General features: G+C 46.9%; 1 protein-coding gene across 11 annotated transcripts in view; it reads left to right on the top strand.

The window, feature by feature from the left end:
• PRRC2B (proline rich coiled-coil 2B) overlaps positions 1–12,302 on the top strand; it is a 229,527-nt gene that overhangs the window by 124,085 nt on the left and 93,140 nt on the right. For all 11 annotated transcript variants that reach the window (XM_063936794.1, XM_063936788.1, XM_063936785.1 and 8 more), the window contains exon 7: positions 11,013–11,254. In XM_063936794.1, coding sequence (XP_063792864.1) covers positions 11,013–11,254 — 242 coding nt within the window. The remainder of the gene's footprint in view (positions 1–11,012; positions 11,255–12,302) is intronic.

Here is a 12,302-nt window from a genome sequence, read left to right as displayed (position 1 = left end):
TCCTGGAACTAAGGGCCATATACAACGCCCTACGTCAAGCGGAGATCTTACTTCGCAATCGACCAGTTCTGATCCAGACAGACAACATCACCGCAGTAGCTCATGTAAACCGCCAAGGCGGCACAAGGAGCAGAGTGGCAATGGCGGTAGCCACCAGAATTCTTCGCTGGGCGGAGATTCATGTAAGCGCTCTGTCAGCAGTGTTCATTCCGGGAGTGGACAACTGGGAAGCAGACTTCCTCAGCAGACACGATCTGCATCCGGGAGAGTGGGGACTTCATCAGGAAGTATTCGCGCAGATTGCAAGTCGGTGGGGACTACCCCAAATAGACATGATGGCATCCCGTCTCAACAAAAAGCTACAAAGGTATTGCGCCAGGTCAAGAGACCCTCAGGCGGTTGCTGTGGACGCCCTAGTGACACCGTGGGTGTTCCAGTCGGTATATATGTGTTTCCTCCTCTTCCTCTCATACCCAAGGTGTTGAGGATAATAAGAAAAAGAGGAGTGAGAACAATTTTCATTGTTACAGATTGGCCACGAAGGACCTGGTATCCGGATCTGCAAGAAATGCTCACAGAAGATCCGTGGCCTCTTCCTCTAAGGCAGGACCTGTTACAACAAGGTCCCTGTCTGTTCCAAGACTTACCGCGGCTGCGTTTGATGGCATGGCGGTTGAACGCCGGATCCTAGCGGAAAAGGGTATTCCGGATGAGGTCATTCCTACGCTAATAAAGACTAGGAAGGCAGTGACGTCTAAACATCACCGAATATGGCGAAAATATGTTTCTTGGTGTGAGGCCAGGAATGCTCCTACGGAGGTATTCCATCTAGGCAGTTTTCTGCACTTCCTACAAACTGGAGTGAATTTGGGCCTAAAATTAGGCTTCATTAAAGTTCAAATTTCGTCCTTATCCATTTTCTTTCAAAAGAAATTGGCCTCTTTACCTGAAGTACAGACTTTTGTGAAGGGAGTACTGCATATTCAGCCTCCTTTTGTACCTCCGGTGGCGCCTTGGGACCTTAACGTGGTGTTAAGTTTCCTTAAGTCTCATTGGTGTGAACCACTGAAAACAGTGTAGTTGAAATATCTCACTTGGAAGGTAGTCATGTTGTTGGCCTTGGCTTCGGCTAGGCGAGTTTCGGAATTGGCGGCTTTATCACATAAAAGCCCCTATCTGGTTTTCCATATGGATAGAGCGGAGTTGCGGACCCGTCCTCAATTCCTACCTAAGGTGGTCTCATCCTTTCATATGAACCAACCTATTGTCGTGCCTGTGGCTACTCGTGACTTGGAGCATTCCGAGTCCCTTGATGTGGTCAGGGCTTTGAAAATTTACGAGGCCAGAATGGCTAGGATCAGAAAAACAGAAGCACTGTTTGTCCTGTATGCAGCCAACAAAGTTGGCGGCCCTGCTTCAAAGCAGACTATTGCTCGCTGGATCTGTAACACGATCCAGCAGGCGCATTCTACGGCAGGAAACACGAACAAAAAAGTTTGCCACAAAGCGCCTGGAAGAACAATACTCAATGATTAAATAGATTGATAAATGCTCTGCCGCATGCGCTGCCACACAACACTGTGTGCGTGTTCAATAGTAAGACATGAGATAAGGAAAAGAAAATGGCTGCGCAATGTGTAAGAGCATGTATATATTAATTAGGAGCTGACATGTGAAAATATAAAAATGTTTTATTATATAGATAGCAGTCAGCTCCTAAAAACTTAATTGATACATGAAAAAGTTAAATTAAGTTTTTAAGAGCTGACTGTAGGTTGAAGTTTGCAATCTGTTTAATTGATTGTTAATTGTTTACACCTGTTGCCGATAAAATTTTGGCTTTAAATACTGATAGTCTTATAGGCTGGGATACACCTTTGATAAAGTCACATTATCTGTGACGAAACGAGTCAGACCCCGCCTACTTGCACACCTTGACTTCATTCACCACACAGGTAGCAAGCTGCTGCCCTTAGCCTGTGACACCTCGGCCTCTGCCCCGGCTTCCTCCTCCACCGCCGGCAATTTCCATCTGCATGCTGAGCCTGTCACACTCGGACTCCTGTCCCGGCTTTTCCATCAGTTGCCGGTGATTTCTAACATCTGGGTGAGCTACAGAGAAACCTCTGCTCCGGTCACGGCTTTGCTAACTGCCGCCGGTGACCTTCGCCAGCACGCCGCTGATCAACTGCTTTCATCTACTCAGGGATAAATACGTCCTCTCCTTCTGCTACACTATTCAGCACTGGGCACTGCAGGAACATACGACCGGGGACGCTCGGTCGGGACCAGCCCACGGAGAGGTATTTATTTATACAGCAGTTCTGCTTATTGCCGTACTCAGACTTCCCATTACGGCTTTCGTTTATAGATACCTGTTATTCAGCTGCTCATCTGATTGTGGATTCGCATATGGACATGCAATTTGACTTGCTTCCTCATTAAAACCGGAGGATATTATTTTCTTACACATTTATAAGCTCAAGGTGTCCTTGCTTTGTATCTTGTTTTATTGCACCATAATATTGTTTTTATGTGCTAAACTATTGCTATCTATATAATAAAACATTTTTATATTTTCACATGTCAGCTCCTAATTAGTATATACATGCTCTTACACATTGCGCAGCCATTTTCTTTTCCTTATCGCATTCTACGGCAGGATTGCCGTTGCCAAAATCGGTTAAGGCCCATTCCACTAGGAAGGTGGGCTCGTCTTGGGCGGCTGCCCGAGGGGTCTCGGCACTACAGCTGTGTCGAGCTGCTACTTGGTCGGGGTCAAACACCTTTGCAAAGTTTTATAAGTTTGATACCCTGGCTGAGGAGGACCTCCTGTTTGCTCAATCGGTGCTGCAGAGTCATCCGCATTCTCCCGCCCTTTTGGGAGCTTTGGTATAATCCCCATGGTCCTTACGGAGTCCCAGCATCCTCTAGGACGTTAGAGAAAATAAGATTTTAAACCTACTGGTAAATCTTTTTCTCGTAGTCTGTAGAGGATGATGGGCTGTCGTCCCAAGTGCGGACTACTTCTGCAAGACTTGTATATAGTTATTGCTTACATAAGGGTTATGTTATAGTTTCATCGGTCTTGGACTGATGCTATGTTGTTTTTTCATACTGTTAACTGGGTAGTATATCACAAGTTATACGGTGTGATTGGTGTGGCTGGTATGAATCTTGCCCTTGGATTACAAAAATCCTTTCCTTGTACTGTCTGTCTCCTCTGGGCACAGTTTCTCTAACTGAGGTCTGGAGGAGGGGCATAGAGGGAGGAGCCAGTGCACACCCAGAGTCAAAGTCTTTCTTAAAGTACCCATGTCTCCTGCGGAGCCCGTCTATCCCCATGGTCCTTACGGAGTCCCAGCATCCTCTACGGACTACGAGAAAAAGATTTACCGGTTTCTTTAAAATCTTATTATGTATATGTGTATATATATATATATATATATATATATATATATATATATATATATATATATATAGATAGAGATAGAGATAGAGATAGATATATAGAGATAGATATATAGAGATAGATATATATATACACCAACGTGGAAAGATGAGGCGGCACTCAGAGTCTTGAACAAACTTAAAACTTGTAATAGTGCATATCAACGTTTCGTGGTCTCCCCCCTTCGTCAGGATTAGTGCATTACAAAACATAATGTGCTTAAATAGAACTTGCCCCCCATAGGAACATCCCCTCCAGCGTGTGCCACTGGCCGCGTTATCCCGGCGTCCACGGGATGTTCCTATGGGGGGTAAGTTCTATTTAAGCACATTATGTTTTGTAATGCACTAATCCTGACGAAGGGGGAGACCCCGAAACGTTGATATGCACTATTACAAGTTTTAAGTTTGTTCAAGACTCTGAGTGCCGCCTCATCTTTCCACGTTGGTATCCATATGGTTTTTATACCTGGAGGAGGGCACCTGAGCAAGCAAGCCCCATCATCGGGGCAGTGCCCAGTTCCGGAGCATAAAGTTGGATATATATATATATATATATATATATGTATATATGTATATGTATATATGTATATATATATATATATATATATATATATATATATATGTATATAATGGGAGCACTCGCCAGTCTTCATTAAGCAGGATTTTAATTAAAGCACCATGCCAGCCAAAATCGTATCAACGTTTCGGTCCTTTGGACCTTTGTTAAGACGTGGACCGAAACGCTGATACGATTTTGGCTGGCATGATGCTTTCATTAAAATCCTGCTTAATGAAGGCTGGTGAGTTCTCCCATTCTTTACTTGTGGATTGGATTAACGACCATTAATAGGTTTTCATTATCGGAATGCATCCCAGCAAGTGTTTCCAAATGTGAGTGTGGACCTAACGATTAATATATATATACCGTATATACTCGAGTATAAGCCGACCTTTTCAGCACTTTTTTTTGTGCTGAAAAAGCCACCTCGGCTTATACTCGAGTCAGTGGCAATGCAGTGTGATAGGCAGAGCAGTGTGAAGGAGGGACACGGAGCGCACAGCGCGCGCCTCTCCTGTGTCCCTCCTGCATCTCCGGCGGCCGCGGCGGGTCTATTAAAGGATGTGCGGGTTCGTGATCAGAGGTCACGAACGGGTACTTCCTTTAATAGACCCGGAGATGCAGGAGGGGCACTGGAGAGGCGCGCGCTGTGCGCTCTGTGTCCCTCATTCAGAAGACAGCGCGGGATCGACGGAGGGGTAAGTAACAGGCACTGGGGGAGGGGGCATATGTGGCAGCATGAGGGGCATATCTGGCAGCATGAGGGCATATCTGGCACATCTGGCACTGTGGGGCATATGTGGCAGCATGAGGGGCATATCTGGCAGCATGAGGGCACATCTGACACTGTGGGGCATATGTGGCAGCATGAGGGGCAAATCTGGCAGCATGAGGGCATATCTGGCACATCTGGCACTGTGGGGCATATTTGCCAGCATGAGGGCATATCTGGCACTGTGGGGCATATTTGGCAGCATGAGGGCATATCTGGCACTGTGGGGGCATAACTGGAAGTATGAGGGCATATCTGGCACTGAGGGCTGTGTACGGCTAGAGCTGCATTTTCCACCCTAGGCTTATACTCGAGTCAATAAGTTTTCCCAGGTTTTTGTGGTAAAACTAGGTGCCTCGGCTTATATTCGGGTCGACTTATACTCGAGTATATACGGTGTGTATGTGTGTGTGTGTGTATGTATGTATATATATATATATATATATATATATATATATATTAGTGTTCCACAGGATATACTATTTTGTATTTTTCTCTGTGTATTTCAGCCACCATATACCACTTAAATCTCCTGTCTGTGTTCTGCATTTGCAATCGCACTCCACAGGGGGGGGTTTTGTCAGGTACTGTGTCTGGCTATATTGTACTGTTACGCCCTAAGGCTACATGTCCAAATAATGTCTGCTACACAGGGTGGTAAATCCGTGGCTGATCCTGCGTCATGACGCCGCGGATTTATCTGAGGAAAATATTCCACCTAAGGGTCCAGGTACCGAAGGTTCTGTACCCCTCAGTCAGTCTGCAGCACCGGTGGCACACAAAGACCCACCTTGGGCTGTTTTTTTAATCTACTGACTACACTAGTAACGAGACTTACGCCCCCTGTGGGACCTACTGTGCCATTACAATCACATATTGTCCCTGTTGTAAATCCGCCATGGGCGGATGATCTGTCGACTCAGTTACAGCAGTTAAATCAGTCTTTGGTTACCCAAAAGCCTAACCCTCGCCCTCCTAGGACCAAAGGGTCATCCAAGCGTGCCATTTCTTCCTCACAATCCACTCATGTTTCGAATACTTCATCCGATGAAGATGGGGTATATACTGATCCATCAGACACTGATGCAGATGTTTCTGATGAGGAATCTACAACACAGGTTGATGTTCCTGACCTATTGGAGGCTATCAAACTGATTCTTCAGATTGATGACGAAACTGACCCTGCAGATACGTCTAAGAAACCTGATAAGTTCAAACGTCAGAAGGTTACTAAATTAGTTTTGCCACATTCTGACCATTTAGTTGACATACATCAGGAATCCTGGGAGTCTCCAGGAAAGAGATTCTCCCTGTCTAAAAAGATGCTAGCTTGTTATCCCCTCTCTGCAGAGTTAAATAAGAATTGGGAAAAGCCACCACCGGTGGACTCAGATGTATCTCATCTTGTGGTGTCTTCTACTCTGCCTGTCGCTACCGTCACCTCTCTGAAGGAACCGACGCATAAGCGTGTGGAGGGATGCTTGAAGTCTATTTACACTCTTGCAGGTGCCGTACATAGACCCACTATAGCAGCTTCTTGGGTTGCAAAAGGTATTGAAGACTGGGTCCAAGCTGTGGAGGTAGAGCTACGTCTGAATTTTTCTGATAATGCCAGATAGTGTCTTTCATATATTACCACAGCCTCTCATTACATTTAGGAGGCGGCCTCTGATGCCGGTGTTCTGGCGGCCAAAGCGTCTACAACGTCCACTCTGGCTTGCCGGATTCTGTGGTTGTGGTCCTGGTCGGTGGACCTCGACTCTAAAAAGACCTTGGAGGTGATCCCTTTTAAGGGAGACATACTGTTTGGGGAAGATTTGAACAAGATTATTGCTGACTTAGCGTCTGCCAAGTACTAATCCTTTGGCTTCGAAGGCTAAAAGTACCTCCTTTTCGTTCCTTTCGACCTCCAAGTAAAGCAAAGGGTCAGGCATATCCGAAACAGGCTCGTACTTCCAAAACCTCTAAGCCCAAACCTAAACGTTCTTGGACTGCCCGTCAGCCTGCTTCCAAACCAGACAAGCATGCTGCATGACGGGGTGGGCCTTCCTCTGGGGGTCTCCAGGGTGGGAGGCCGACTTCAGTGGTTCGCATAGGTATGGTTACAGACCACTTGAGATGCCTGGGTGAGGGAAGTCGTCACTCACTGATACGCCATCTCTTTCAAGACACGTCCCCCACTGATACACCATCTCTTTCAAGACACGTCCCCCTCACCAGTTTTGTTCGACAATTATCCCTTTGGATCCGTTAAAAGCAAAAACTACATTTGGTGGTACAATCCCTCCTGGACACAGGAGTGGTAGTGCTGGTGCCTTTGTCTCAGAGGGGCAGGGGGTACTATTCAACGCTGTTCCTAGTTCCGAAGCCGAATGGATCCTCCCGGCCCATTCTCAACCTCAAGTCTTTGAACAAATTTGTGAAGGTATCCAAATTTCCTATGGAAACGTTTCTCTCTATTCTGGCTTTGTAGCCCAGGGACTAGATGGTATCCCTGGACATACAGGATGCTTACCTACACATACCTATTGCCATTTCGCATCAGCGTTATCTACGGTTTGCTATTGGCAACCTACATTATCAATTCCAAGCCTTGCCTTTTGGACTGACCACAGCTCCTCGGATCTTCTCCAAGGTCATGGCTGTCATGACGGCCGTTCTCCGTCATCAAGGCATCAGGATCCTGCCATATTTGGACGACTTGCTCATCCTGGCAAACTCCCCAGAGGTTCTCATCCGTCATCTAGAACTGACGGTCCAATTCCTAAAAGCCCACGGATGGCTCATCAATTGGAAGAAATCCTCGCTGGTTCCTGCTCAGAACATGGTGCACCTGGGGGCATTCCTGGACACACACAACCAACGTTTGTTCTGGTCTCCAGAGAAGGTCCTGAAACTCCAGGACAGGATAAGATGCTTCCTCTCTCGCCCAAGAGTGTTGATACACTCGGCGATGCAAGTACTAGGCCTCATGGTGTCGGCTTTCGACATGGTGGAGTACGCTCAATTTAATTCCCACCCTTTGCAGAGGTTAATCCTTTCCAAGTGGGACGGCCTGCCTCACCGGATCAGATCTCACATGATATCCTTGACTCCGGAGGTGCTTCTGTCACTGTGCTGGTGGCTACAGAACCAGCAATTGAGCAGGGGTCGTCCCTTCTGGATCTCCAACTGGGTTCTCCTAACGACGGATGCCAGTCTGCGGGGTTGGGGTGCGGTGTTGGAGCAACACTCTCTTCAGGGTCGGTGGACCAGGGAGGAATCTCTCCTCCTGATAAATATTCTGGAGTTGCGGGCAGTGTTCAGTGGGCGGAACGCCATCTGCTAGCCATATCGGCAGTGTTCATTCCGGGGGTCCTCAACTGGGAAGCAGACTTCCTCAGTCGTCAGGACGTACACGCCGGAGAGTGGAGCCTTCATCCAGAAGTCTTTCAACTCCTAGTGGACAAGTGGGGCCTACCAGATGTAGACCTGATGGCGTCTCGACACAATCACAAGGTTACGGTCTTTGGAGCAAGGACAAGGGATCCTCAAGCAGCGTTCGTGGACGCACTGGCAATTCCATGGAACTTTCGGCTGCCGTACGTGTTCCCTCCGGTGTCACTTCTGCCCAGGGTAATAGGGAAGTTCAAGCAAGAAGGAGGAGTACTACTTCTAATCACTCCAGCGTGGCCCAGACGGCATTGGTTCTCAGACCTGCAGGGTCTCTCGATAGAGCGTCCTCTTCTACTTCCGCAACGCCCAGACCTCCTCGTTCAGGGCCCTTGTGTCTCCAAGGATCTGGCCCGACTGGCTTTGACGGCGTGGCTCTTGAAGCTTCACTCCTGAGGGCCAAAGGATTTTCTGAGGTAGTCATTCAAACTATGTTGAAAGCCTGTAAACCAGCTTCGGCTCGGAATCATTATAGGGTCTGGAATTCTTACTTCACCTGGTGTGCGGCTAAGAATTATGATGCATACAAGTTCAGTACTGCCAAACTTTTGTATTTTCTGCAACAGGGCCTGGACTTAGGCCTTCGTCTGGCCTCCCTCAAGGTTCATATTTCAGCCTTGTTGGTGTGGTTTCAGAGAAAAATGGTGTCTTTGCCTGATGTTCATACTTTCACTGAGGGTGTTTTACGGATTCAGCCTCCCTATGTCCCTCCTGTGGCTCCTTGGGATTTGTCCGTTGTTCTGAATGCCCTAAAAGAGTCTCCATTTGAACCTTTTGAGTCTGTGGAACTTAAATGGCTTACGCTTAAGGTCTTATTTTTGCTGGCTATTGCCTCTGCTAGACGGGTTTCATACCTTATCATATCTGTCACCCTTTCTGATTTTTCACGTGACCGTGCGGTTCTTAGAACTCGCCCTGGTTATCTACCTAAGGTGGTGTCTTTCCACCTTAACCAAGAGGTTGTGGTTCCGGCCTTTATCTCTCCTGGGTTGTCCTCCAAAGAGCGGTCTTTGGATGTGGTACGGGCTCTCCGTATCTATGTGAAGAGAACCGCCTCTTTTAGGATAACTTATTCTCTCTTTGTACTTTTTTTGGTTTTCACAAGCGTGGCTGGCCTGCGAATAAGCAAACTCTGGCCAGATGGATTAGAATGGTGATTGCATAAGCTTATGCGCAGGCTGGACTTCCAGCTCCTGCTGCTATCAAGGCCCATTCTACTCAGTCTGTTGGACCTTCTTGGGTGACCTGCCGTGGTGCGTCCCTAGAGCAATTGTGCACCTGTAGACGTGGTCCTCAGTGAACACGTTCATTAGGTTCTATGCCTTTGATACTTCCGTCTCCCAGGATGCTTCCTTTGGACGCCGGGTTCTTGTACCCGCTACAGTGCGTCCCCTTCCATGAGGAACTGCTTTAGGACATCCCCGATGTTGTTCCCTGTGGAACCCCAGTGCACCTCGCTGCAGAAAAGGAGAATTATGGTAAGACTTACCGTGGTTAAATCTCTTTTCTGCGAGGTACACTGGATTCCACAGGGCGCCCACCCTGACGCACTAAGCTCCTTTGGGTTTGTATGGCATTAGCCGTTGGTACCTTCTCCTGTCGTGAGAATGTGGTTCTATGTGGCTAACTATTGCCGTCTCTTTTACCTGCTACTGCATTGGACTGGTTAACAAAACTGAGCTCCAGTGCCTAGAGGCGGGGATATAGAGGAGGCGGTGCAGTACATCCTGGGAACGGTCAAAGCTTTAGCCTGTTGGTGCCTCAGATCAAGATCCAACTCAACACCCCGATGTTATTCCCTGTGGAATCCAGTGTACCTCGCAGAAAGATTTAACCATTGTAAGTCTTACCATAAATCTCCTTTTTATAGTCTGTACCGATTTTTGGCTCTCCAAACTTCCATTGAAAGTATAGGAAAAGGAGCGTGATCACGCCACTATACCCGTGACCACGCCCCCTTTTCGAATTTGTAGTGATTTTTATGTGTGAATTGTTGGAGGGTATGTTGCTGCAGATGCAGTGGGCTTATTTTGGGGTGTGGACCTGGAGCTGCAGCTCTATCGGCCCCATTGTTAATCCTGCTCTGAGAACACACTGCAGCCAAAGGGCAGAGCCTCCTATTGGATGTAACCTGTGGACTGGGTGTGATTCACCTGCTGCTAACCCAATGAGAGCTCCTAGCCACGCCCAGCGTTATCCCCAATGTCAGAGTGACAGATCTGGGCTAATTTTTAGGAGATGCTGGCAGCTGTAATGCTCATTAGAAGTCACAGTGCAGTGTTTCTAATGTGTTCATTTCTAGGCACAAACCTTTGTGTGGTAATCTCAATTTCTGAAATTTAGTATTTCTGTAAAAATGAAATTAAAGATCTGCATCAGTGACAAAAAGATATTTATCAAATCGATTTTTATGTACGTTTTGCCACGTTGAGCAGTGAATTGTATTTTAATGCTCATTGTAGTGGCAAATAGGTCTTTCCTGGAAGTGTTCCCCCATTTTAAAGTAGAACCTGTTATAATACCCTCTGCATTTATACCAAGTCTCCTGTCGTCACGTTGACGATAATGTGCTAGGCCTTCCTGTTATATGTAGCAGAACGCTCTAAGGGGTGTTGGGTGTGGGCTGTTTCTCAGACCTTACATTTAAAATAACTCCATAAGGATGTGAAACTTCAGCATGTAAATAATGTATGATACTGATTGAGGTTGGTTATTAATGTAAACCTGCAGTTTGGTTTCTTATTAGAAGGTCTTTGGTGGCTAATTCTTCATCTCCTCTTATCCTCCTGTTTTCAGATGTCACCAGTTGGAGGGAGGGCGGTGGGAGAAGCATCTCTGGTGGCGTATCTCCAACCGTCTCTCCTACTGAGCCGGGCAGCAAACCCTCCATCCCTGGAGATGGGGCCCCCTCCACAGCGCAAGCTAACGATTCGAAAGAGCTTTCGCTACGCCCAGCTCAGCCCAACAGAAAAGGGGCTTCGCAGTTCGCGGGGAACGCATATCACCCGCCTACTTACCATGATATGCTGCCAGCTTTTGTAAGTATACAGATCCTTCTGTCTGTTCTCAACCGTTATTGAAAGACGACTCAACCTATGAAGTACTGTAGCTTCTCATGATCATTAGGTTAATAGGAAGATGCTGTGTGGCTCCTAACACTACTTATTATAATCAAACTTGTCACATTATTCTACCTTAGCCACCCTGAGTACATAGGCATCTCTGTAAGCTGTGCCACCGGCAAGAGGCATGTTGCAAGTTGAGCTTCTTCCCACTGCCAGGCAAGACCAGTTTTAAAGGTCTTTTCAGTTCTACTTGTGAGTTAATGCGACTAGAGTTCTCTCCAGGAATTTAAGAAACCAAGAGGCAGATGTATTAAGCCAGGAGAAGTGATAAAGCAGTGATAAGTGCAAGGTGATAACGCACCAGCCAATTGGCTCCAATATGTAAATTTATAGTTAGGAGCTGATTGGCTAGTGCATTATCACTTTGCACTTATCACTGCTTTATCACTTTTCCAGGCTTAACACATCTGCCCCCTAGTGATTTAACTCAGCCTCACTGTGTAAATGGGGTATGGTATGGCTGATCGGCGGGGAGGTTTGGGCGGTGGAAAGTGCAGCAAGCCCCTTGCGGGCTGCGGATGCCATGGGTTTTATTCCCACTCTCAGTGGGGATAGCCCCTTTTGGTCGTCATGCCGGCCATCGGGATAGTGAGGGGGCGGGATGTTGGGGGGAGGTCATGTGACCGTCGGTCTCCTGACCACATCCCTGTAAATCCTGAACCTGGCTTGTCACTACTGCATTATTTAAAAGCACACAAACAACTCTGCTTTCCATTATACACTGCTATGTGTATTACTTTATATCTCAAATGTGTACCATGCTCTATTGACTTTTATATTGCTGCTGGTTTCAGTCAGGTGTGTACGTCTGGGGTTTTCAGCCATGTAGCTACATCATCAGGTGGTACAGGTTTGTTTTTTTGTTAATCCTGGAATAGAGCACGATACTTCCACTGTTTTTGGTGGTAAGAAACAGTCTGTAATGTAAGTGGGTGTGTATCTTCAACTGTGTATAGGCAGC

This window comes from Pseudophryne corroboree, chromosome 8 (assembly GCF_028390025.1).
Source record: "Pseudophryne corroboree isolate aPseCor3 chromosome 8, aPseCor3.hap2, whole genome shotgun sequence".
In the NCBI taxonomy this organism is placed as follows: Eukaryota; Metazoa; Chordata; class Amphibia; order Anura; family Myobatrachidae; genus Pseudophryne; species Pseudophryne corroboree.
This window is presented reverse-complemented; position numbering and strand designations above follow the sequence as displayed.